Raw genomic sequence first — 27966 nt, forward strand, 5'->3', positions numbered from 1 at the left:
GGTTGGTTGAATCCTCAGCTGTGGAATCTACAGATACATACCACAGATTTGAAGGGCCAGATTGTATATGTACCATTTTGTGGCTTATTTGGAATATTTCTGCATCATTAAGTATTATTTTTTCTAGACTATAACTTGCTTTGTCTACTGTGTAAATATGCCATGATTTATTTGATTTGTAGTTTTTACAGTTAATAACAGCTGGGATGAACTGTTAGTCTACTAGCCAATCTTTGACTATCTCTGGCTCGAAACAGCATATCAGTTATATTTGTTTGGAGTAGATAGAGCAAAAAGTAAAGAAATGATTATTATTAAATAGGACATATCCCATTTATCAGCAGATGGTTACAGTAGTTCAGACTCTTTTACTTCTGACCCAGAACAGATCGGGAGCAATGTAACTCGTCAAAGGTCAGTATTTCTGTCAATGAAAAGCATGTTAAAATATCTTGCTGCATTTTAATGTTTAAAACTATTTAGAACCAAGCACAAATGATTTTGTTCTCTGAAAGCTGTTAGGTTACTTTTCAATTTATGTAAAAGAGAGTAATTTTGATCCTTTCCAACTTGAATAGAAAAACAGAAAGAACCCTGATTTTCTAAGTAGTTATTTTGTAGAAGGTCTAAAAAGAGGTGATAACTTCTTGGTGATAGAAGTTTTATATAATTCTTTTTGTACCTAAACAATGAGAGTCTATTAAGTAATACATGTATAACCTTATGGCAAGTACCAAAAGAATTCTGTGTTTTAAAACACCATCCAAAAGCACAGCCCAGTGGTGGGCCATGTCTCCACCTTGAAGTTCTGTGTTTCATAATAACCTTTCAGACACAAACAAGAAAGGGGTGGGATAGAGTGGAGGATGGCAAGAGATTTGTCTCCCAGGGCTTTACTATCCTTTAAAAGCTGTGTGCAAGACAGAAGCATCTTTCTCTCCTCACATTTTGCACATGGTAAGTATCATTTTGCTGTACGCCTGGATGATGTAGTGAGGATCCAGATTCTCCAATGAGCTTAGAGTCAGAAGGCTGCTTATCTTCCTTTCTGAGCCCTCTTGTAGTTCTTCCTGTGTTTCTCAGCATTCTCAGTAATCTTGGATTTTACTCTGCTCTTTATTCCCATATGTGAAGATCAGAGTCCTGGAGACTCTTTTCAGAATATGAAAGACTTTGGTAGCAAAAAAGTGAATCTCTAGGATGAGTTGAGTTTGAGTATAGTCACCTCTAAAATGAGATGGCCTGTGCGGACACATGAAAGGGTATTTCAACTTACTAAACTCCAGACCTTAATAGATTGAAAGCTAACTGTTCCTGAAAGTAGATTTTCTCTTTTTATAATTAGTTTTTCAGACTATTATTACCTTTAATTGAATGAGAAAGCATTACACTAAATACGTAGTCTATTATGGTACCATGTTGACAACTAAGTTTCTTTTCAAAATTTTGAGGCTGGGCACGGTGGCTCACACCTGCAATCCTAGCACTTGGGGAGGCTGAGGTAGGCAGATCACCTGAGGTCAGGAGTTCGAAACCAGCTGGCCAAGATAGTGAAACCGTGTCTCTACTAAAAATACAGAAATAAGTCGGACGTGGTGGCAGACACCTGTAATCCCGGCTACTCTGGAGGCTGAAGCAGGAGAATTGCTTGAACCCAGGAGGCGGAGATTGCAGTGAGCTGAGATCATGCCACTGTACTCCAGCCTGGGCAACAGAGTGAGACTGTCTCAGGAAAAAAAAAAAAAAAGAAGAAGACTTTTTTGAAATTTTGCATATAACTTTATTTAAAAAATTATTTGCCATATAAAATAATCAGTTGTTTAGGGTACATCATAAACGTGCTATCTTAATTTATTGTAACATTTACATACCTACTTGAGAAAATGTCATGCTAATAAGATCCTTTGCTGCTTAGCCAAGTTTGAATGCTTAAAAAGAAAAAAGCTCCAATATCAGTAGTATGACCAATTATGATGGGGTGAATTTTGCAGGTCTCATTCAGGAACGTCGCCTGATAACACTGCACCACCACCTCCCCCTCCAAGGCCACAGCCCTCTCATTCTAGATCATCATCTTTAGATATGAATCGGACCTTTACAGTCACCACAGGTAGGGGCTAGAGAACCATAATATACATGATCATTAAATTTTAAAGTTAATCCAAGACACATACACATTTATATTTGTTCTCTTAATATGTCTTTTAAAAAATATTTATCTGGCTGGGTGTGGTTGCTCACGCCTTTAGTCTCAGCACTTTGAGAGGCAGGCAGATCACTTGAGGTCAAGAGTGCGAGATCATCCTGGCCAACATGGTGAAACTCCATCTCTAGTAAAAATAACAAAAATTAGCTGGATGTGGTGATGCTCATCTGTGGTTCCAGCTACTCGAGAGGCTGAGAATCCCTTGAACCTGGGAGACAGAGGTTGCAGTGAGCTGAGATTGCATCATTGCACTCCAGCCTGGGCGACAGAGTGAGACCCTGTCTCAAAAAAAAGAAAAAATTATCTGAAGATAAATTTTGGATTAAAAAGATAGCAGACAAGAGACAATTTTTTTTTCTTAATGACTACTTAAACTGTGTTTGAATACAAATGATGAAGGTGGGAACCTGAGAGATGTCACAGGAAATTTTGAAAGAAAGACGTTGTAATATCAAGAGGGGAAAACTGATAGGTCTCAATTTGGCTGATGAAGAAGAATCATAACTTACCTCTCAGGTTTTCAATTTTTTGGAGAACTGGCAGTATTATTATTACATTAGTTAAAATAGAAAAGTTAGGGCAGAGGATGATGATGTTATATTTTAGTCACTGCGAGTTTCGAGTGGTGAGGAAAAGGCTAAATAACACCATTGGCTAAGAAAGAGTGATACATTATTTCGAATTCATTTACATACAAATGGGAGAGTGCAGTGTTAAGTGAAAGGGAAAATTTGGAAGTTTTCGTTTGATACCTGAAAGCAGTCAGAGATACGGGAAGAAAATCAAGATTGTATACTATCACTGAAACAGGCAGGAGTATGCCAGGAGGGCTTTATGTAATAGAGGTAAGAAGCAAAATGAGATCTGATGAAATGCTCTGGGATTTGGTCTTTAGGTTACATACAGACTGTGTAACCAGAAATATCTGCCTTCCAATACTTACAAGACATTCTTAGAAATCTTTATCATGTGGTCACATTCATTCAGCCTATTCTATTAACAAAGTGATTATACAGTTACTAAAAAGAAGACTTTTGTATTCATGCAGGACAACAACAAGCTGGAGTTGTTGCCCATCCTCCTGCAGTGCCTCCAAGACCACAGCCCTCACAGGTAATTCTCCAAGGTATTTATTACTGAATGTCCTATGATCAGTTTGTCTGCTAAGTCTTTAATTCTATTCTCAAATTATTTGGAAGGTCAGGAATGATCTGATGGTAATCCTTAATGAGCATTTAGTTCAGTGAGGCTAAATATAATTTTGAAAGATACACATTTCAAGAATGATCTGTTATTTTTGGAAGAAAACTTAAAAGTAAAACAAATGATAATGTCTTGACAGAGAAAGGTTTAGTGGAAATGACAATGGATTGGGAGATAGGAGATATCCATTAATGTCCAGGGTCTAACAGTGGCTCACAAAATAACTTCACTGGGCTGGGTGCAGTGGCTCACAGCTGTAATTGCAGCATTTTGGGAGGCCGAAGCAGTAGGATTTCTCAAGCCCAGAAGTTGCAGGCCAGCCTGGGCAACATAGTGAGACTCCGTCTCTAAAAACAACAACAAAATACTTAATTAGCTGGACATAGTGGTGTACACCTGTAGTCCCAATTACTTGAGAGGCTGAGATGGGACCATCTCTTGAGCCCAGGAGGCTGCAGTAAGCTGTGATTGCACCACTGCACTCCAGCCTCAGTGACAGACTGAGACCCTATCTCAAAACAAAACAAAATATACCCCAAAATAACCTCACTGCATCTCTCTGGATGTGCTACTACATAAGTTAAGGAAGTATAATGACCTTTGCATCCCTTCCAGGTCAAAATTACAGTGCTATGGTAGACCTATGTATAAAATGCTTTGGGATAGCCTTAGTGGCTAAAGTTAAGGATCACATCATACGTAAAATGAAGGAAGTGAGATTTAGCAGGGACTTTGAAAGTGAAATTTATTGGGGAGAAGGCATTCCAAACTGAAGGTGTAACATCCACAAAGCCATGGAGGTATGTGTTAAGCCTGGTACATTCCTCAGGGGAAAACAGATTAGTTCAGCACAACAGGAGTAGATATGTGGAGTGATGGGAAATGAAACTAGAGAGGGAGGGGGAGGCAGAGCATCTCCCATATCATAGTAAGAAGGATAGAGTTTTTCTTAGAGGGGATGAAGAATTTTTAAAAGGAAGAGACTTCAAATTTATTTCTTTAGTATCCTTTACTTCCTTTGTCATAAAACATCTCACACTCTAATTTCTTAGGTACTTATTCTTTTATTCTGCTATGGACTGTCAGCTTTATTAGGATGTGAGTGGGCCTTACTTGTTTTGTTCACAAGTAGATATTCAGTAAATAAATTTTTAGACGGAAGATGTAGCAGCCTTGGTCTGGCAAAGGAGTGGTAAATGAATTGAAGGGAAGTGCTCTGACATGTTCAGAGAATAGTTAGAATAGTGTTTTTCACACTTTAAAAAAAGCAACCTTTTTAAGAAACATAGTGAAACATTAAAAAAAAAAATTAAGGAACAAGCTATTGTGCATTAGCCCAATTAAGAAAAAAATACTTGCAAGTGGAGAGTGAAGGTAGGGCCAGACCCACCCTCTCCTTCAGTGTACATTCTTTGCAATAAAGTTTTTGAAAAAATATCTTTTTGCCGGGCGCGGTGGCTCAAGCCTGTAATCCCAGCACTTTGGGAGGCCCAGGCGGGTGGATCACGAGGTCAAGAGATCGAGACCATCCTGGTCAACATGGTGAAACCCCGTCTCTACTAAAAATACGAAAATTAGCTGGGCATGGTGGTGCACGCCTGTAGTCCCAGCTACTCGGGAGGCTGAGGCAGGAGAATTGCTTGAACTCAGGAGACGGAGGTTGCGGTGAGCCGAGATCACGCCATTGCACTCCAGCCTGGATAACAAGAGTGAAACTCCATCTCAAAAAAAAAAAAAAAAAAAATATATATATATATATGTATATATATATATATATATATATCTTTTTATTGGAGGTTTATTATCTTAAATTTTTTTTAGTGTCTTAGCTTTTCACTTATAGTTCAATCATTTATTTAGAGCTAAAGGTTACTGTAATACACCTCTCTGAACTTAACAGTTAATAAAACAGGGCATCTTTATATACTAAATTTTCAAAGAGAAGAAGAGTACTCTGTGACACTGATAGGCTGATAAAATGTGTGATTCTCTGTTCTGAACCATTGCACAGGCTCCTGGTCCCGCTGTGCATCGCCCAGTGGATGCCGATGGCCTCATGACTCACACTAGTACCTCACCTCAGCAGATACCAGAGCAACCAAATTTTGCGGATTTCAGCCAATTTGAAGTATTTGCTGCATCAAATGTAAATGAAGAACAAGATGATGAAGCTGAGAAACATCCAGAAGTCCTGACGGTCAGTTTTCAAGGGCTTGGCTAATTTTCTGCAGGCAGTCTCTTCCTATACCATGTGCTGTCAACCTAGCAGATATTAGAGGGGACATCAGTAAAATACTCCCTAGGTCAGTGCTTCTCGCCTTTTGTATTGGCCTCCAATATCTGCTGGTTGTAGTGTAATACTTACTAAGTTTCAGAGTCTGGTGGGGTGGGGGATTGTTACCACATGAAAAGATACCACAACCTGGCCATTGCTAAAACACTGCTTTGGGTATTTCTGTCTTAATGCTAAGCATCTGACTGCATGATTTGGTGAAGATTTCCATGTGATAAGAGGCCATGGTTACCATAGCTCCACTCACTGCAACTTTTTCCCAAGGATAATTTCTCTAGACATAACTTCTGTATATAATTACAACTTTAGAACTAAATCTTAGCCAAACTTCTAATTGAAGCATTTAAAATTTGTATGAGAGTAAGTTTCCTTAGTTAAGCAAAGACTACAGGATACCAAAATTTAATATTCACAGTGTTCTAGGAGAGTCTATTGTAGTTCCAATGGCAAGAACTTCTCTAGGAATCTCTGACCTAAATCGCTGAGCATAAATGTGGAGTTGGAGAAACCAGAGGAATTCTGAAATCTCTTGTCATATAGATCATAGCCATGGAAAATTTCCTACTAGCTCCCTTGTCAAACCTACAACTTTCTGCCAGGCCCATTAGGGAACTGGGCTGCATCTAGGAGGGTTGGGGTGGGCATGTAGAAGTGTGCAGAGGATACCGGACTCGCTCCCCTGGGTGGATGCCTCCCCTCTCCCAACCATGAGGATTTCCCAGACTAACTACTTAGAGATTCAGTGCAGCAGGTGCATCCTTACCATGTCGTCCTCTCCCTTACACCTCTATTACCTGCCCCCACTGCCTTTCAGCAGCAGAGAAAGCTCCTTTAATAAGGTTCCTTCAAGTTCCTTATCATCTCAGATTTCTTGTCAGAATATTTTTTTAACATTTTGCTCTGATTGGTTACATATTCTATGTTTATGCATAATTATATGTTATGTAATTAATAGTGATAACATATTCAATTCTAGGTTGAAAAAGCTTCTGATCCTGCAAGTTCTCTTCGAGTTGCCAAAACAGATAGTAAAACTGAAGAAAAGACAGCTGCTAGTGCTCCCGCCAATGTGGTATGCAAAATGTCTTTTATAATAATTTTGTACATTATAGGTTATGTGAAATAATTTTTAGAAATAAGGTCAACCAGAAGTCATCTAACCCATTTCTCTGCCTTTACCTGTAGGATAGTCAGTCTATCTCAGAACAAAGTCTGCCTATTTGATGGAGATGATATTCAGTAATCTTTTTTTTTTTTTTTTTTTTTTTTTGAGATGGAGTTTCACTCTTTGTTACCCAGGCTGGAGTGCAATGGCGCGATCTCGGCTCACCGCAACCTCCACCTCTTGGGTTCAAGCAATTCTCCTGCCTCAGCCTCCCGAGTAGATAGGACTACAGGCATGCACCATCATGCCCAGCTAATTTTTGTATTTCTAGTAGAGACGGGGTTTCACCTTGTTGACAAGGATGGTCTTGATCTCTTGACCTCGTGATCCACCCGCCTCGGCCTCCCAAAGTGCTGGGATTATAGGCATGAGCCACCACTCCCGGGCTGCTATTCTGTAATCTTATATTAAATATTTGTCACAGGTTCTCAGAATTTAAGTGGTTATCACATTCTTCCCACTATATAAAGTAGGACTTCCTTATAGGTGAAATTCAGTTTCTTTTATTGTAGTCTTGAATATAATAGAGGAAAATTATGAACCCTCTAAGGTTATTGTTATTCTCTGTGCTCTTAACTTTTTCTTTAACTGTTTTAGGGATAATTTTTCCCCAACATTTTATTATGAAAAACGTTTAAGCATACAGAAAAATTGAAGCAATTTTTCATTGTATATCAGTAAATCCACTACCTTATGTACCATTATTATTTTATTATACTTTACTACATATCTCTCCATGCCTTCCATTCATCTGTCAGTCCTTATCTGTTTTATGTATGTGTTAGCCCGTCTGCATTGCTATAAAGGAATAGGTGAGGCTGGGTAATTTGTAAAGAAAAGAGGTTATACCGGGCACAGTGGCTCAAACCTGTAATCCCAGCACTTTGGGAGGCTAAGACAAATGGATCACTTGAGCTTAGGAGTTCAAGACCAGCCTGGGCAGCACGGCAAAACCCTGTCTCTACAAAAAGTAAAAAAATTAGCCTGGTGTGGTGGTGCATGCCTATAGTCCCAGCTACTCAGGAGGCTGAAGTTGGGGGATTGCTTGAGCCTGGGAGGTGGAGGTTGCAGTGAGCTGAGATAGTGTCCTACACTCCAGCCTGGGTGACAGAGTGAGACCCTGTCTCAAAAAAAAGCAAACAGGTTTATTTTACCTCATGGTTCTGCAGAATATACAGGAAGCATGGTGGTAGCATCTGCTTCTTGTGAAGACTCAGGAAACTTCGAATCATGGCAGAAGGCAAAATGGGAGCAATTGTGTCACATGGTGATAGAGGGAGCAAGGAGAGGTGCCAGGCTCTTTTAAACAGCCAGCTCTTGCATGAACTCAGAGTGAGAACTCATTCATTACCGTGAGAAGGGCACCAAGTCATTCACAAGGAATCTACCTCCGTGACCCAAAGACCTCCCACTAGGCCCACCTCCAGCATTAGAGGTCACATTTCAACATGAGGTTTGGAGGGGACAAATACCTAAATTATATCATTGCACTTCAGATTGCAACTATCAGCACATTTTCTCCTTGAGGGAATAATTTTGGTTAACTTTTTTTTTCCCTGTTACCTGGACATTCCAGTAGGTATAAAAACAGCATGTGTTTCTGAAGTGCTTAAATTCTGCTTTCTGGACACACACTGTGTATTAGTCCATTTTCACACTGCAATAAAGATACCACCTGAGACTGGGTAATTTATAAGCAAAAGAGATTTAACTGACTCACAGTTCTGCATGGCTGGGGAGGCCTCAGGAAATTGACAATCATGGCGGAAGGTAAAGGGGAAGCAGGTGGCAGGATAGAGAAAGAGGGAGGAAGTGCCTCACTTAAAACCATTATCTCTCTTGAGAACTCCCTCACTCCCATAAGAACAGCAGGGGGGAAACCACCCATGACCCAGTCACCTCCTTCCAGGTCCTTCCCTTGACACATGGAGATTACAATTTGAGGTGAGATTTGGGGACACAGAGCCAAACTGTATCACTATGTTGTATTACATTAGTAGTCCTGTAAGTTTTAAGTAAAGAACTTTATTTTTTATCAACTCACAGCAACAAATTAAAAATAGCATTTAACTAAAGAGATGGTTTTTATTTAAGTAAAAACCAAGTAAATGCCAAAACACCATTTTTTATTCTGTTGGGGCAGATTCATAATCTCCAACAAAATGTCAATTCCTTTTCAAAACTTATAATTACTGTGCATATTAATAGTGATGCTTTTTTTTTTTTAAGAATTGCCTAGCTTTCCATTACTTTATAATGTCAATATATTCATTAAGATGTGTGTTAGTATTTTTGAGTAAGAAAGCCTGTGGTGATAACGGATAGATATTTCTGGAGACTGCCTTTGTTTATTGTTGAACAGGATTCTGTACAATATTTATGTTAAAACTGAATGTTACAGTCTTGCATCAATATGTTACTCTAAAAAAATTTATATTGCAGGTACATTCATGATTGTGGTGTCAACTAGAGACATCCTTTCCCACTGCGATTTAAGTTGGTTCTTACTACAAATAACATGGCTTTAAAGTAGGACAAACTTTGATTTTCCAAGAGCAAATGGCTTAAAGAAAGCAAATTGTGTTGCAAAGTGCTAACTAACTATGAATGTCTTCAGAAGTGCTCATTATTAATGGAATTCTTGTCTTAAAGAGCAAAGGCACAACACCTCTTGCTCCACCACCTAAACCTGTTCGAAGAAGATTAAAATCAGAAGATGAATTAAGGCCAGAAGTTGATGAACATACACAAAAGACGGGTGTCTTAGCTGCTGTTCTTGCATCACAACCTTCTATTCCCAGGTAATCAAAGCTATTCCTAGACACATTTAATTACTGGGAAGAAAAAGCACAGCAATTAAAAATAATCAAATGGGCCATGCATGGTGGCTCAGGCCTGTAATCCCAGTACTTTGGCAGGCCGAGCTGGGCGGATCATTTGTGGTCAGGAGTTGGAGACTAGCCTGACTAACATAGTGAAACCCCATCTCTACTAACAAGATAAGAAAATTAGCCAGGTGTGGTGGTTCACACCTGTAGTCCCAGCTAGTTGGGAGGCTGAAGCAGGAGAATTGCTTGAACCCAGGATGCAGAGGTTGCAATGAGCCAGTATCATGCCACTGCACTCTAGCCTGGGCAACAGAGCAAGACTCCATCTAGAAAATAATAATGATAACAATAATCAGACTGAAAGAAATTATGGTCAGACTAGTTCTTTAGTTAAGCAGAACCTTGTCATGTATGGGTAGGTATTCTTCCCATTTTTTCCCCTTTATTAAATTGAATTCCAATTCCATTTTAACACCCTGTTTCAAACCCTGTAGCAATACAGGGTTTCTTAAACTTGATAGTTTATACTAAAACTCGTGTTACGGTATTCTAGATCAGGAATCAGCAAGTTAAGTCTTATGGGCCAAATTTGGCCTATGGCCTATTTTTGTATAGCCCATGAGCTAAGAATGATTTGTTCTTTTTTGTAGAAGAAAGAAGAAAGAATAGGAGAGAAAAAATAAAAAACTAGAATATGAGACAGAAACTCTGTGGCCCACAGAGCCTGAAATATTTACTATCTGGTCTTTTACAGAAAAGGTTTGCCAATACCTACTTTAGACTATTCTTCTTAAATTCAGGTGATTCTACAGAAGAATAATTTATTTAATAATTTATTTTTTGGTTTATCACTGCAACTGAGCAAGTGAGGTTGAGCTGTACTAGTAAGAAAAAAGATGCTCCTTTTAACTTTTCATGTTCAAAAATAGGGAGGAATAGAGAGGATTTAAGATAAGAAACAAAGATTATGGTTTTTTGTTTTTTGTTTTTTGTTTTTTGTTTTGCCTTCTTTGTCTTCTCAGATCTATTGGGAAAGATAAGAAAGCTATTCAGGCATCAATTAGACGAAATAAGGAAACCAACACAGTTTTGGCCAGATTGAATAGTGAATTGCAGCAACAGTTAAAGGTAATATAGTTTCTGAATCTTTATAATGTTCCTCATCTTAGTAAAGAAACCTAAAGGAAGAAATGTGACCCCAGATAACCTCCAAGATCACATACATGGTTCTCCGCTCTAATTTTCTAGATGCTTTTACTGTGGTTAGTTTACTTGCCCTACCCCACTCCTTTTCTTTTTTAAGAGGTCTTGTTCTGTCACCCTGCAGCCTGGGCTCAAGCTCAAACTGTCCTCCCACCTCAGCCTCCTGAGTAGCTGGGATTACAGGCGTGAGCCACTGCATCCAGGTTGTAGTTTGTCCTTTTATCAAAGACAACTCAGATTCCATTAAAGGGATTTAAACAGATCTAAAGAAGAGAGATGGCAGCAATTTCTATCATGTTGCATGTGGAAAGAGAAAAGGCAATACCTGAGAGGAATGTGTGTATTTTCTATTAACTGTGATTTCTTTGCATCCCTAGAAATAAAATTACTTCTACTTACTCCTTCCTTATTGGGTAAAAAAAAAAAAAAAAAAAAAAATTACTCCCAGACTCACTTATGGCTTCCCAGCATTATTAGGTACTCATGTCTTACAAAAATTTTTTTTTAAAAAAGTGGTTCTCAAACCTTAATGCTTATACAGGTAACCTGGGGTCATGTTAACCTGGGGTCATGTATGTTTTTCTGAACCAAGGAAAACCATTAAGTACATAGAAACTGTTTTGAAAAATTCCCTTTTTATTACTTCTGAGAACAGAAAATAGGAAGTAAGGTACAAAATAGAAAGAGGTAGTTCTGGGTAAAATAAGGTACTGTCAGCATGATAGAGAAAACAAAAAAAGGAAAGTAAGTTAGAATTTGGTGGCTAACTAGAAAGACTGTCCAAAATCAGCATTGATTTAAAATTCTGAATGCAAAGTTACTCTTTGTGAAACTAAAGCTCAAAATGAGATCTAGGAGTCGATGTAGCCAGATGTCATCACTAGGGAAAAGAAGCTATATTAACAAATTCATCTACAATTAATTCAGAGGGCAGACTTATTGCAAAATTCCGTTGTTAATACCCATTTGTTGCAAACATTGACTTTTCTGATAACTAGACATTCTGTTACCCTGCTTTATGTAATAAAATGTTTGAAATTACCAGGATCTTTCTTTAATATTAAAAAGATATAAAGAATCCACCTTTCTAAAGTGAAGTATACTTTTAAAACACAAATAAGCTCTCCCTTAGTCTTCTTGACAAATTTAAATTGCTTTCTTGAAGCAGAGGTGTTATTAGATGTTCCTTTATTTTTATATACTTTGAAACATAACTTGGACTTTGCCTCTTTTTCAGGATGTTCTTGAGGAGAGAATTTCCCTGGAAGTTCAACTGGAACAACTTCGACCATTCTCTCACCTATAAGCCAATTGCCGTTAACTGTGAACATAGTCGTTTTTAAGTGATTTTGGGTTTAAAGCCAGTTTGGAGACCCAAACATTCAGCTCATTGCTTAATTCAACGTTAAATTTTATGATTCTGTTTTGCCCTGTATGTTCACCATTGTATTTAAGTATCTTTTATTTTTTAATTTCAACAATAAAAAGGTCAGGATGACGTTTTCTGGAGGGTATATCGTGTTTGTTGGGACACCCACCTTTTCTGTTCCATAGCATCCAGGATACATAATACTTCTATGGCTTAAACCACACACCGATTTGATTTCTAGAATGGGCTCATTTACATCTCAGTCACATACTCAGAAATAAATTGTCAATTTGTCCTCTTTTATGTTTAATATTTTACATAAAGCATCTGTATTCCATAAAAAGTCTTTTAAAAGTTTCCCATTTAATTTTTTATTTTAAAGAATTATATTGGATAAGGCAGTGTTCACCATAAGCTAATTTACTCTCTGCAGTAATATACATTCTTCACGAATCATGTGGTATGTTCACGCCTCTTTTACGTGTCAACTTGTGACAAATATAAACATGTTAGATTTTATATTTTCCTTGTGGAAATGTGATCAACTTCATCAGTGACTTAGAACTATTTTATGTGAGATTGAATAATTCATTAGTCTTGTAAACTTATGAAATAGATATGAATGAATAATGACCTTTCTTAATTATTTTTAAGTATTGTTTTAAAACTTCTGAGGATATCGATTATTCACAAAATAAAGGGGAATTCCTTAAGATTTCTAGTTTACCTTTAGCCATCTTGTCATTCTTTTGCTGTATAGACAAATTTTTCCTATTAATGAGTTTCTGGAGTATGCCTTATTGAGGAGAATACACTTTTAGATTTTATTTAATATTATATATACATTTTGACCCATTGCTAACAGCAGATACTTCCTTTAAGATTTATTCTGTCTGTAGAATCATAGATGTTAAACTACATGGATATATCTTAAAAGAATCAGAAGTGTGGTTTTACACAAAACAGTGTAATATTTTAACTTTTGTTCATTTTTTAAATAAGCCTTTAAAGTTTGAAGAAATAGAGGATTTTGTGGGTGGATCACAAGGTCAAGAGATCAAGACCATCCTGGTCAACATGGTGAAACCCCGTCTCTACTAAAAATACAAAAATTAGCTGGGCATGGTGGCACGTGCCTGTAGTCCCAGTGAAGCAGGAGAATTGCTTGAACCCCGGAGGTGGAGGTTGCAGTGAGCCAAGATCGCGCCATTGCACTCCAGCCTGGGTAACAAGAGCAAAACTCCGTCTCAAAAGAAAAAAAAGAAATAGAGGATTTTGTATTTTCATTTCCGAAAGAAAAAATGTTTAAATACTTTAGGTTCACTATCCTGAACTGTACCAATAGACTGTATTACTATAAACAAGAATTTGAAGAACAAAAGAAACTGACAACCTTAAGCTTCCAAGATTAATGTAATTTTTATCTAGCAATATCTAGGTAAAGATACACATCAGCTAAAGTTTCCAAGTGGCTATCAGTATGCCTTTAGTTGTTAAGTAATAGTTTAAAGGCCCAGGAAATTACTCAATACCTATTTTGCTGTTTCTTTGTTTTAAAAGAAACATTTTTACAGCTAATTTCATTTTAAGCAAGTTTTGCTGTTTCAATTTATTTTTGTTTTTTAAAAGTTGCTTTTTAAAAATAGCCTTCTAGCCGGGCGCGGTGGCTCAAGCCTGTAATCCCAGCACTTTGGGAGGCCGAGGCGGGTGGATCACGAGGTCGAGAGATCGAGACCATCCTGGTCAACATGGTGAAACCCTGTCTCTACTAAAAATACAAAAAAACTAGCTGGGCATGGTGGCGCGTGCCTGTAATCCCAGCTACTCAGGAGGCTGAGGCAGGAGAATGCCTGAACCCAGGAGGTGGAGGTGCAGTCAGCCGAGATCGCGCCATTGCACTCTAGCCTGGATAACAAGAGCGAAACTCCGTCTCAAAAAAAAAAAAAAAAAAAAAAATAGCCTTCTAATGTAACAATGTCAAAAATATTTTTAAAGCTTCTTAGAATTTAGTCTTGCAGTAAATAACACTTAAAAATTATAGAACAAATTTTAGTACTTTGTAGTGGTATATCTTTAATGTGCTCTAGAGGAGTACATTCATATTAAGGATACGTATGACAAGTTTTTGAGTAAATTGCCATTTGTATTTATCTTTTTTTTTTTTTTTTTTGGAGACAGAGGTTCACTCATCACCCAGGCTGGAGTGCAATGGTGCAATCTCAGCTCACTACAGCCTCTGCCTCCTGGGTTCAAGCAATTCTCCTGGCTGCCTCAGCCTCCCAAGTAGCTGGGGCTACAGGCGTGTGCCACTACCTGGCTTAAGTTTTTGTGTTTTTAGTAGAGATAGGGTTTCATCATGTTGGCCAGGCTGGTCTGGAACTCCTGACCGTAGGTGGTCCACCCACCTCAGTCTCCCAAAGTGCTGGGATTACATGAGCCACTGCATCTGGCCTCTTACCCTTTTTTTTTTTTTTTTTTTTTTTTTTTTGAGACGGAATTTCACTCTTGTTGCCCAGTCTGGAGTATAATGGGGCGATCTCGGGTCTCCAGAACTTCTGCCTCCCAGGTTCAAGCAGTTCTCCTGCCTCAGCCTCCCAAGTAACTGGGATTACAGGAATGCGCCAATACATTCAGCAAATTTTGCATTTTTTGTAGAGACTGGGTTTCTCCGTGCTGTTCAGGCTGGTTTCAAACTCCTGACCTCAGGGGATCCGCCTCCCTCGGCCTCCCAAAGTGCTGGGATTACAGGTGTCAGTCACCACGCCTGGCCCTGTTATTTATAGCTTAATAATTTCTCGAAAATACTAAAAATGGTAAATCACCAACAAAATATTTTTCTAGACTGATCATTTAAGAAACAGTTTAATTCTGCTTTTTTCATGAGATCACAAAACAAAGCTATACACAATGTGCTTGCGCTGTCTTAGGTTTCGTCACATCAGATTACCCATGAAATATAGCTACCAAAAGAAGTAGTTCAAACTTTTGGACTCAAAGTGTTCTTATACATTCTTCATAAGTGAGCACAAATGATACAGTTTAAAAGTTGGAAGGATCCTATGGGTCATCTTGGTCCATGACAGTTACTCTGTTTCTTACTGGATATTTTGGAACAGAAAATACATGTTGTCTGTCTTTGCTGGGTAGAATTGGTACCCTTGATGCTTTCAAGTTCAGTCTCACTTCTCCATCCTACTTTTGATTGCATTTTGAAGTACTGACAGCCATAGGAACTTATCATCCTCTGCTTCTGTAGCACAAATCCATTTATATTTTGGACCTTGAAGAATAAATGCATTCTTGACATCTGTAAAAGCATTTGAGGTATACTAATTAATCTTTGCAGGTAACAATCAAAATGAGAAAAATTTTTTCTTTTTTTACTTTTTTTTTTTTTTAAAGATGGGGTTTCACCATGATGGCTAGGCTGGTCTTGAACTCCTGACCTCAGGTGGTCCACCCACCTCGGCCTCCCAAAGTGCTAGGATTACAGGCGTGAGCCACCGTGCCTGGCCAAGAAAAAATTTTAATAATCACTATGTTTAAGAATTTTTAAGGGCCGGGCGTGGTGGCTCAAGCCTGTAATCCCAGCACTTTGGGAGGCCGAGGCGGGTGGATCACGAGGTCGAGAGATCGAGACCATCCTGGTCAACCTGGTGAAAGAAACCCTGTCTCTACTAAAAATACAAAAAATGAGCTGGGCATGGTGGCACGTGCCTGTAATCCCAGCTACTCAGGAGGCTGAGGCAGGAGAATTGCCTGAGCCCAGGAGGCGGAGGTTGCGGCGAGGCGGAGGTTGCGGCGAGCCGAGATCGCGCCATTGCACTCCAGCCTGGGTAACAAGAGCGAAACTCTGTCTCAAAAAAAAAAAGAATTTTTAAAACCTAAAAAGAAAAACATACCCAGTGTAGAATATAACTTCCTAAAATTACTGAATAATTCAAATACAATGTAAAATAATGTCTTTATCTTACAGTTATTGTAATAGCAATTATTTTAAAAACTAAAGGATAGATGATAGGATGATAGAATGTTGTTTAATTACTTGTCTCAACTACTCCAGAAAGAACTGAAATCAGTAACAGTCTTTACTGATAGTTGTTATAAATAAAGATTCTAAGAGCTAGACTAGACGACCTCAGTATGAGAGCCAGTGACAGAATCAAGCCAACTACCTAGTTGAATGCCCACTATCTATTAGATTACATAACACTATTTTGACACAGCTCATAGCTGATTGCCATGGTGGGAGGGGTACTGAAGGAGACATGTTTCGTACACTCACCATACCCAATGATTATAGGTAACTAAGCCTTTTTAAGCTGAGTTTGTATTCTAGGTGATAAATTTTTTCTCAGGCTCAGATTTAGGATGGGGCTGAAGCTATTGGGAAATAGCCCTTTTATTTAGTTTGGTACTTCTCTAGGGTCTTGGGTTCCAGCTTTAACCTTAAGACATGAGAATGAGAGATGTTACATTCAGATTGTCTTGCCTAAGAAACATAGGGCTAAGATATAGAAACTTTTAAACTTGGGAAGTAAAGTTTAGGATAATAACTATAAATATGTACAATAGGGTTGAAGTAGAAAATCATTTTTGTGACAAATGATATTTCTATTGGAATTACTGTAAGTGAAATGTTTAATTTACCAAACATCCTTTGCATATCTGTTAATTCGTTTATTTAACAACTCCCAGGTTAGATGCAAACTTAAGGAAAAAAAGGTATGTGTCAAATATGTAATAATCACTTAATCCTAGTAGAATGGGAAAGTAATAAAAATTTAAAATATGCTTTAAGACTGTAGCACCTTCAGACAGTATAGAATAGTGGTTAAGAGCTCCAGATCTTCAAAGAACTCACAGTCATTTGGAGCCTTGCTTCCCTTTGTGATTTTGGAAAGCTGTTTTCCACCCGGGCACAGTAGCTCACTCCTATAATCCCAGCACTTTGGGAGGCTGCGACAGGCAGATCACCTGAGGTTGGGAGTTTGATACCAGCCTGACCAACATGGAAAAAACCCTGTCTCTACTAAAAATACAAAATTAGATGGGCGTGGTGGCGCATGCCTGTAATCCCAGCTACTCGGGAGTCTGAGGCAGGAGAATCACTTGAACCCTGGAGGTGGAGGTTAAAGTGAGCCAAGATTGTGCCATTGCACTCCAGCCTGAGCAACAAGAACAAAACTCTATCTCAAAAAAAAAGGCCGGGCACGGTGGCTCAAGCCTGTAATCCCAGCACTTTGGGAGGCCGAGGCGGGTGGATCACGAGGTCAAGAGATCGAGACCATCCTGGTCAACATGGTGAAACCCCGTCTCTACTAAAAATACAAAAAATTAGCTGGGCATGGTGGCACGTGCCTGTAATCCCAGCTACTCAGGAGGCTGAGGCAGGAGAATTGCTTGAACCCAGGAGGCGGAGGTCGCGGTGAGCCGAGATCGTGCCATTGCAGTCCAGCCTGGGTAACAAGAGTGAAACTCCATCTCAAAAAAAAAAAAAAAGGTGGGGGGGCTGTTTTCTTAAGGTGCAAGTCTGAATGTCAGAATCCCTGTCTTTAACCATTTCAGAGGTAGATGAAAGTTTACATTGCTTAATGAAATTCTAATATTGGGGGAATTATTTGCATCCTGGTAAATTATAATTCCAGTTCTTTTTCTACTTTTCTATTAATGAGCTTTACATTATGTAGCTTTTTGAAGGTATCTGTCTCTTGGAAGGAAAAGAATACATACACTTGGAATCTGGAATATTTTCTATGAATAACCTGTGAAGGGCCACTGATGCAATGAACTGGTAGGTGGTTTTTGAAGTCCTCTCAAATGGAATGTGAGATGTGCCCCGACTAGAAACCAGCAGTGCATCATTGAAGAGGAAAAGGCTGAGATCGCGGATGTGTTCATAGAGCCTGTATTAAAATGGAGAAGGTGCAGTAATACATAGGTGCTTTGTTAACATAGTTAATTATCTTGAAATTGATAGTCAAGGCTTTTACCTCACTACTGACATTTTGAATGGCTGGTTGGAGTTCTCAGTGTAGTATTCCTTCTGATGTGATTCGCCCTTCCTGTGTCTCTGAGGTCGGTACTATGGGCCATCAGGTCTCCTGGTGAAGTACTTTGAGTTTGTCCATAGAACAAGTATTTCATAATCCATGTGGAAAAAATGAACACTGACTTTCCCTTCTTTATGAAATGATTTACTTTATATCTGTGCTGTTAAATTTTTGTCAGTATTTTGAAGTATTTGGGCAATCTGAAGAAATTAAGTATTTGTTTTGTTCCCCTCCCCCCCTTTTTTTTTAATAGCCATAGTCTCACTCTTTTCACCCAGGCTGGACTGCAGTGGTTCGCTCTTAGCTCGCTGCATCCTCCACCTCCCTCAAGCAATTCTGCCTCAGCCTCCTGAGTAGCTGGGATTACAGGCACATACCACCATACCCGGCTGATTTTTGTATTTTTAGTAGAGATGAGGTTTCACTATGTTGGCCAGGCTGGTCTCAAACTCCTGACCTTTTTGTTTCACCTTGAAGGATAACAAGACTGGGCACAGTGGCTTACTGTAATCCTAGCACTTTGGGAGGCTGAAGCAGGCAGATACAAGGTCAGGAGTTCCGAGACCAGCCTGGCCAACATAGTAAAACCCCATCTCTACTAAAAATAGAAAAATTAGCCAGGCATGCTGGTGCACAACTGTAGTCCCAGCTACTTGGGAGGCTAAAGCAAGAGAATCACTTGAACTGGGAGGCGGAGGTTGCAGTGAGTCGAGATTGCACCACTGCACTCCAGCCTTGGCGACAGATTGAGATTCCATCCCCCCGCCCCTGCAAAATAACGGAATAACAAATTGAAGTTGCCGGGCGCGGTGGCTCAAGCCTGTAATCCCAGCACTTTGGGAGGCCGAGGCGGGTGGATCACAAGGTCGAGAGATCGAGACCAACCTGGTCAACATGGTGAAACCCCGTCTCTACTAAAAATACAAAAAATTAGCTGGGCATGGTGGCACATGCCTATAATCCCAGCTACTCAGGAGGCTGAGGCAGGAGAATTGCCTGAACCCGGGAGGCGGAGGTTGCGGTGAGCCGAGATCGTGCCATTGCACTCCAGCCTGGGTAACGAGCGAAACTCCGTCTCAAAAAAAAAAAAAAAGTAACTAGTAGATAACCCAATACAGTTCATCAGTTTGAAAGGTAAAAATTAAATAGTTCCTTGTTTTCACTGAGGTTGCTACCATGGTCAACTGTAGGCTGTATTTATCAAGGGGCAAAATTTGGTGTCCTCAACCTCCCATCTGTTATCCTCTTTGCTTTTCTGTCATTGGAGCCTGATTGCTGTGTTTAGCTGGCCTCACTGTACTCTAGTGTGGGTTATCTGTCCTGTAGGAGTGTTCCTCTTAGCTCTCCCCAAAGGGATGTACAGTCAGTTAGCAGAATGTGCATTGGAGAAAATGTTCCTAGGCTTCAAGGATACTAGACTTTGATCCAGAATTGTAGGGACCCCAAATGCCACTGTGATCCACCAGGCTAGGTGATAAGCAGTTTGGACTCAGGTCAACTCACAGTGGATCTGATGGTTTGCTGTTATCCATGTACTGAAACTTTTTTTTTTTAGTCAGTTTCACTCGTTGCCCAAGCTGGAGTGGGGGGCTTTTCATATTTACTGATAATCTTGCAAGAAATATTGTGCTAGATCAAGTCAATAGGTTCTGAGAATAAAGGAGTGCATAGAACTAAGGATGAGAAAGAGAGGAAGCAAGAAAGGCAAGAGGTGTGTGAGGGGCAGTATGTGGTGAGTGGCCATTTTGAATAGGCAAAAGAATTCTGTCATGATCTTGCTTTTTTGGGGGAAGGGGAAGCACAGTGTGTGTGTGTGTGTGTGTGTGTGGGCCGGGCACAGTGGCTCATGCCTGTAATCCCAGCACTTTGGGAGGCTGAGGTGGGTAGATCACAAGGTCAGGAGATCAAGAACATCTTGGCCAACATGGTGAAACCCTGTCTCTACTAAAAACACAAAAATTAGGTGGAGAACACATGCCTGTAGTCCCAGCTATTCTGGAGGCTGAGGCCGGAGAATTGCTTGAACCTGGGAGGCGGAGGTTACAGTGAGCTGAGACTGCACCACTGCACTCCAGCCTGGGCGAAAAGAGCGAAACTCTATCTCAAAAAAAAAAAAAAAAAAAAAAAAAGTTTAGATAACTGTTTAAATCTGTAATAGAACTTTGCTGTATCCGAATTATCAGGGAATATGCCAACAGAGTGGTTTGAAAAAGTAGCATTTTAAAAAGTACTTGCTTTGGTAAATTGATCAGTTTTTTCCTTTGGAAGGGACAACACGGATATTAGAGGTAAATGACAGAGAATTCCAGTTTTGTGACCCACTTGGACCTGGTAGATGGTTGGCCCAGGAAAGGATGGAGCAGCCACACTAACTGGAGCTTGGAATTGAGTCTTTTGTAATCTGAGCACATGAGTGAGGGAAAGAAACACACAAAGAGTTTCTGTTTCTGAGAGGGCTATTTTATATATGATTTTTATCTGTTAAAAATACTTTTCAAAAGCCATTTACTAAATTAAGCCCCTCAAGATCTCCAACCATTTTTATCCACAGACAAAACACCAGAAACACTAAAAATTTAGCAGTTCCTCTAGATAGGCAAAAGCAAATAGAGTCATCCCTTGATATCCATGGAGAATATGTTCCAGGACCTCTTGAAAATACCAAAATCTGAGGATGCTTGGTATTTGCATATAACCTGCATATTATCTCTAGATTACTTATGGTATCTAATACTACATAAATACTTATACTATATTGGGGTTTTGTTTTTTTAATTGTATTTGTTTATTTTTTAATGTTTTCCATCCTCAGTTGAACCCATCGGTGTGGAGCCTGCAGATACGGCTGTAATTTCACTTTTAGCGTTGACATAATGGAGCAGCTGAAGTGGCCCCTACTAGTGTTTCAGAAATCTGCCTCTGCTCACACTCAGAACCAACTCCAGTGGTGGGTTTTGTTCTGAAGCTGAATAGAGTTTCTTTGCCTATTTACAAATAGGTTCAGTGATTCTACGAAATGGAACACAGCTACTATAATGTAAATTCTTAACTCCATTCTAGAAATGCTTTGTTACTGTTATTAAACTACTGTATTAGCCAGCCCAAGAGACACAGAAAGGCAGGAAGTACCCAATTTATATAAATATATAAAACTTTAAAAGAAAGTTTTAGTCTGGGCATGGTGGCTCACACCTGTAATTCCAGCATTTTGGGAGGCCAAGGCGGGCAGATCATGAGATCAGGAGTTCGGGAGTAGTCTGGCCAAAATGGTGAAACTACATCTCTACTAAAAATACAAAACTGAGCCAGGTGTGGTGGCACGTGCCTGTAGTCCGAGCTACTTGGGAGGCTTAGGCAGGAGAATCACTTGAACCCAGGAGGTGGAGGTTGCAATGAGTGGAGATTGCACCATTGCACTCCAGCCTGGGCAACAAGAGTGAAACTATCTCAAAAAAAAAAAAAAAAAAATTACAGTACATGGACAACAGCAGGTCATCAACCCCACTGTGAGTTGACCTGAGTCAAAACTTTTTTATCACCTAGCCTAGTGGATCACAGTGGCATTTGGGGTCCCCAAAATGTGTCAATTCTGGACCAAAGTCTAGTATCCCTGAGAAACCTGGGTACATTTTCTGCAATGCTAAGTCACTGTAGATCCCTTTGGGGAGAGCTAAGAAGAAAGTTTACAGTATGTCTTTTTAGCAGTATAATAGGGTATTTCCCCAAGGAAAATTAGTCTGGGAAGTTGATGGCTCTATTTGATGATCAAGGCCAGGCCTGTATTTACCAGTCCTGAAGACACCACTTTTCTACCTTTGGCAAGACTCCACTGGAGGAAAAAAAGCATGCCTAAAAGTGAGCAAGTTTTAGCCACGTGCAGTGTCTCACTCCTGTAATCTCAGCACTTTGGGAGGCCGAGTTGGAAATATCATCTGGGCCGAGGAGTTCAAGACCAGCCTGGACAGCATGGCAAGACCCTATCTCATAAAAAAAAAAAAAAAAAAAAAAAAAAAATTAAGCTTAAAATCACAGACATGAAAATCAGTGTTTATGAAAAAAACAATAATACAGAAGTTCCAAGATACATAATATATCATAAAAAGCTTAAAATGCTTGAAATAATGGCCCATGTCCCCAGAGTAACAAATTGCCCTCTGAATTTCCCAGCTCTTAAAATGATTGTATGACTTCACCTCTATTTTAAATTTTTTTCATTTTGAATGCAAACACTTGTTCTTTCTGTGTCATAGTTCTTGTTTGTTATTTGTGGCCAGGTGCAATGGCTCATGCATGGCCAAGATGGGTGGAGGCCAGGAGTTTGAGATGAGCCTAGCCAACATGGTGAAACACCATCTCTACTAAAAATACAGAAAAGTTAGCTGGGCATGGTGGCACATCCCTGTATTGCCAGCTATTGTGGAATGCTGAGACACAAGAATCGCTTGAACCCGGGAGGCAGAGGTTGCAGTGAGCCGAGATCGCACCACTGCACTCCAACTGGGTGACAGAGCAAGACTCTGTTTCAGAAAAAGAAAAGATACTTGCTTAGTAACTGTTACTATGTTAGTGAGATTATTATGAGGAAGGCTTGGTTCACCTTTCTACCTTCTAATCACAGGAAACACCACTGCCTGTGCACTGAGACACCTGGTTCTAAATTCCAGACCAGCACTTAGCCTGACTTTAGGCAACTTACGTAAGCCAGATTCCCCACCCATAACGTGGTTCCTGTCCTACCTGCCTTATCAGGTAATTGTAATTAAATTTATCAAATGAGAGACGTTAACATATATGGTAAAGAGTAAAGCCTTATATTTGGTACTGTATGTATAAATACAGAGTATGTTTAAGTAAAAATTCCTGGTAGAAATCATGAGGATGGCATTCCTTGAGTTTTATGTGATTTTCCAAAATGAGAGAAAACAAGGTTGCAGGCTGAGTATTGTGTGATAGCTTTTGGAATATGAGCCTGTTTGCATTTACCTAATTTCAAAAAGAAATTTTTTTCACCCCATAGAGATAGGGTCTTACTATGTTGCCTAGGCTGGTCTAGAACTACTGGCCTCAAGTGATCCTCCCACCTCAGCCTCCCAAAGTGCTGGGATTACAGGAACAAGCCACCACACCCATCCAATTAATTTGAAATTATATTTAAATTTATTAGCAAATAATATAAACATAATCACTGAGACACTGTTATTGACCTAAAAGGAAGAAGCTGAGGCAAAATCAATATAAGGAGAGTTGAGTTGGGCCAAGCTTGGGAACTGCAACCCTGGATCATAAATTCAATTACCAGGAATATACCCTCCAATAAGTAGCATTTACAAGTGGATTTTTAAAGAACAGTTCCGGAGTTTATCAAGATTTAACACTAAAATAGCACAAGCTGTTGATTGCCTGTAATTGTTCTTTGTCCACAAATTCCAGGAATGTGAAGATAATGGATGAGGCAGCCCAGGAACACTTGCCCCCAGACAGGCATGGCTGGGAGATGTGACTGAAGAGTCTGTACTCTTGTCTCTCTGGGCCTCTCATAGCTCAGAGCAGTGCCTATTCAAATATAAAGGTACCTCACAATTAGAGTGTAAAATAATTTTGGATTATCCTAAATCTTCAAAGTACTCTCATTTGTTGTCCAAATACTGAAGACAGAAGTCTAATTTCTAATAACTAGACCTCGAGCTTCCAGTCCACATGTAAAGAGCTTGGAAGTTGTAGGCTGAGTGCTAGGGCTCACACTTGTAATCCCAGCACTTTGGGATGCCAAGGTGAGTGGATCACGAGGTCAAGAGATCAAGACCAGCCTAGCCAACATGGTGAAACCCTATCTCTACTAAACATACAGCAATTAGCTGGGTGTGGTGGTGGGCACCTGTAGTCCCAGCTACTCAGGAGGCTAAAGCAGGAGAATCGCTTGAACCCTGGAGGCAGAAGTTGCAGTGATTCGAGATTGTACCACTGCACTCCAGCCTGGTGACAGAGCAAGACTTTGCCTCAGAAAAACAAAAAATAAATAAAAATGAAAAAACACATGCAAAAAACTTGGAAGTTGTCAGTCCTGTCCTCACAACAACAACTAAAAGGAGCTAAAGAACTCAGAATCCGTCACAGAATTGAAGTGGCAGGGTAAACTCATCCCAAAAGCTGGAATGATAGGCTGCTACAAAGAATCAAAGCTTATCAGGAACAGGAAGTGCCTGCATGGAGTAGGGATACTTTAAGAGTATTGGATTAGTTGCTAGAGATAGAATGTGGACTAGCTTTGGAATTTAATACCTTTGGGCTTGCACACTGGTATGAGTTTTGCCTCTAGGAGCCCACTAGATTCTTGCAATGAAGACCTGATTTAAAAAATATATATATATATATATTATTATATATATATATATATATATATATTTATGTTTATATATATATATATATATATATATATATATATATATATATATCCTTATTCTGGCCAGGCATGGTGGCTCACACCTGTAATCCCAGCACTTTAGGAGGCCAAGGCAGGTGGATCATTTGAGGTCAGGAGTTTGAGATCAGCCTGGCAAACACGGTGAAACCCTATCTCTACTGAAATTTTAAAAATTAGCCAGTGTAATGGTGTGTGCCTGTAATCCCAGCTACCCAAGAGGCTGAGGCAGAAGAACTGCTGGAACCCAGGAGGTGGAGGCTGCAGTGAGCTGAGATCACACCACTGCACTCCAGCCTGGGTGACAGAGGCTCCTTTCAAAAAAAAAATCAGGGGTGCTAAGAAGCAAAATACACAGACTGAAGAGAAAGGATAAGCATCAAAACCAGACTCAGATATAGTAGAGGTTTTGGAATTATTCAGACCAGAAACTTAAGGGCATTAATGGAAAAAGTGGACAACATACAAGAACAGATAGGTAATGTAAGAATAGAGACCAAAACTCTAAGAAAGAAAAGGTAATACCAGAAATAAATATAACAGAAATGAATGCCTTTGGTAGGCTCATTAATACACTGGACGCAGTTGAGGAAAGAATCAGTGAGCTTGAAGATATGTCAGTAGAAACTTGCCAAGCTGAAAATCAGAAAAAAGACCAGGGACAAAGTCGGGGTAACGGGTAGGGACTACCGGGGAAAGGAACAGAATATCCAGGTAATAGGGACAGTTACTAAAGGCAAATCATATGCATAATGGGAATATCAGATGAAGAAGAAAGGAAGAAATATTTGGAGTAATAATGGCTGGAGATTTTACAAAATAATTGACAGAAAACCATAGGTCCAGGAAGCTCGAAGAACACTAAGCAGGATAGATACTTCCCCCCACCCCCAAAAAGGAAAAACTATACCTAGGCATAGTACATTCAGATGTAGAAAATAAAAGACAAATAGAAAATCTTTGTCATTTCAGATAATAAAAAAACAAAAACCCACCTTACAACAAAAAGTCAAACTCTGTAAAATAAAGGTTTATTCTGAGCCAAATATGAGTGCCCAGGGCCTGAGTCACAGTCTCAAGAAGTCCTAAGAAAATGTGCCGAAGGTTGGGTGACAGCTTGATTTTATACATTTTAGGGAGACAGAAGTTATACAGGCAAACATCAATTAATACATGTAAGGTATAAATTCATTCGTTCCAGAAAGATAGGACAACTTGAAGTAAGGGCTTTCAGGTCATGGGCATATTCAAAAGCTTTTTTGATTAGTAATGGGTTGAAAGAGTTAAAATCTAAAGGTCTGGAATCAGTGTTGAAAGGAGTGTCAGGCTTTAGATAAGGGATTGTGGAGACTAACGTTCTTATGTAGATGAAGGCTCCAGGTAGTAGGCTTCAGGAAGAATAGATGGTAAATGTCTCTTATCAGACCTTAACAGATACCATTCTCTTAGCTGAATCTCTCCTGGATCAGAAAAAGACCTGGAAAGAGGAGATTCTCTACAGAATGGAAATTTTCTCCAAAAGAGATGACTTTTCGGGGCCATTTCAAAATATGTCAGAGAAATATATTTTGAGGTAAAATACTCTGATTTATTTCAGTGTCTGTTATCTGTCATGTGATACTATACTAGAGTTGGGTTGGAATTTGGTATCTTATTTCTACAGGGAGTTCATTTTATCAGTCTTAAGATCTCTGTTGTAATGCTAATATTGGTCAGTTGTGCCTGAATTCTTTTTTTTTTTTTCCCTAGGCGGGGAAGCGGGGGAAGGACGGGGGGAGGGGAGCTCCTGAATTCTTCAGGGAGGAGAATATAATGAGACATGTCCAATCCCCACCTCCTGTCATGGCCTGAACTAGTTTTTCGGATTTACTTGAATTCTCTTGGTCCAGAGGAGTCCATTCAGTCGGCTGTGGGGGGGCTTAGAATTTTATGGTTGGTTTACATTACCTATAGAGGAATAAGGATAAAAATAATGCTGGACTTCTCTTCAGAAACCATGTAAGTAAGAAAAGTGTGGAATGAAATAAGCAACGTGTTAAAAGAAAAAAAACCCAGCAACCTAGAATTCTGTATCCAGCCAAATTTCCTTCAAACATGAAGAATAAATTTTTTACACACAAAAATATTGAGGGAATTTATTGCCAATAGACCTTAGTTAGAACATTAAGAAAGGTTAAAAGAAGTTCTGCAGAGAGAAGGAAAATGATATAGAAAATCAAACTGACGTAAAGAAAGGAGGGATGTTTGAGAAAGAATACACGAATGTAGAATAATCTAATAATCAAAAACTGGAAATCATAGAATGTCTTCTACCAAACCAGCGTGTTTAGAATTGAGTTTGGTAGCTAGTTTCTTTCCATCATTGTAGCTCTCTTCTATTGCTACTAACCAAAACACCAAGATCAAAGAAAACAAAAATGTCATGACAATGAGAAAAGTGATACATTGTGTGATTTGATTTTCATTTAAGATCTAGTCTAGGTGAAGATGGAGGTGAGGGGACTGATTTCTTCTCCCTACCCTGCTATCCTGTGCCTTTGAGGAACATTTATTCAAATATTCATTGAAATAAATCAATTTTTATTACGTTTATTGGAGTTGAACAAATTAAGTTAATTCCCCTCCCTTTGGTAGCTGTTTGTTGAGTCACTCTGTCATTAATACTGAAAATCAAACTTGTGTAAAGAAAGGAAGAATGTTTGAGAATAGAATTTTATTCTGTTGTTATTTATTTTATTTCTATTATTTTATTCATAGTTTGATGAACAGTTTTCTAAAGCAGAGATTATTAGCACACTGTGGCCCACCCCTGTTTTTGCAAATGAGGTTTAATTGGAACATAGTCAAATTTGTTCATTTAGATCTTGTACTGTTTATGAATAGTGTATTATTTGTTATGTGTTGTCATTGATATAGCTGCTTTTGTTTTACAATAGCAAAGTTGGGTAGTTGCCACAGGCATCCTTTGGCCAGCAAAATCTGAAATATTTACTATGTGAACCTCTATAGAAAAGTTTGCCCATCCTTGTTCTAAAGCAGTGAAGGGGATACTAATTTATAAAAATTAGCATCTTTCTATCTTTTTTTTTTATGCCACTCTGAGCATTGTACAAACTAAATAGCATAAGGTCATTTAAAAAACTGACCTCAATAACTGTCTGAGGATAATAAATTGGTCCTCCTTTTCTTACAGTTGAGCCGATCATTGGTGTTAAAATCCCACAACAC

The 27966-nt window shown here is 39.1% G+C and overlaps 2 protein-coding genes across 9 annotated transcripts in view; one reads left to right on the forward strand and one right to left on the reverse strand.

The window, feature by feature from the left end:
- Positions 1 to 12407, forward strand: part of REPS1 (RALBP1 associated Eps domain containing 1) — an 80287-nt gene extending 67880 nt beyond the window's left edge. For 4 of the 8 annotated variants that reach the window (XM_039467566.2, XM_039467568.2, XM_039467571.2 and 1 more), the window contains 8 exons: positions 342 to 414; positions 1992 to 2110; positions 3255 to 3319; positions 5421 to 5606; positions 6679 to 6774; positions 9520 to 9668; positions 10718 to 10823; positions 12136 to 12407. In XM_039467566.2, coding sequence (XP_039323500.1) covers positions 342 to 414; positions 1992 to 2110; positions 3255 to 3319; positions 5421 to 5606; positions 6679 to 6774; positions 9520 to 9668; positions 10718 to 10823; positions 12136 to 12204 — 863 coding nt within the window. In that variant the 3' untranslated portion in view covers positions 12205 to 12407. The remainder of the gene's footprint in view (positions 1 to 341; positions 415 to 1991; positions 2111 to 3254; positions 3320 to 5420; positions 5607 to 6678; positions 6775 to 9519; positions 9669 to 10717; positions 10824 to 12135) is intronic. The other 4 variants (XM_039467567.2, XM_039467572.2, XM_039467573.2 and 1 more) reach the window with 2 other exon arrangements.
- A 2396-nt stretch (positions 12408 to 14803) lies between these two features.
- ECT2L (epithelial cell transforming 2 like) overlaps positions 14804 to 27966 on the reverse strand; it is a 118428-nt gene continuing 105265 nt past the window's right edge. The window contains exons 20-21 of the mRNA XM_074397386.1: positions 18001 to 18173; positions 14804 to 15574 (exon numbers count right to left, since the gene is read on the reverse strand). Coding sequence (XP_074253487.1) covers positions 15447 to 15574; positions 18001 to 18173 — 301 coding nt within the window. The 3' untranslated portion in view covers positions 14804 to 15446. The remainder of the gene's footprint in view (positions 15575 to 18000; positions 18174 to 27966) is intronic.

The sequence above is a fragment of the Saimiri boliviensis genome, chromosome 4, assembly GCF_048565385.1.
Source record: "Saimiri boliviensis isolate mSaiBol1 chromosome 4, mSaiBol1.pri, whole genome shotgun sequence".
Taxonomy (NCBI): domain Eukaryota; kingdom Metazoa; phylum Chordata; class Mammalia; order Primates; family Cebidae; genus Saimiri; species Saimiri boliviensis.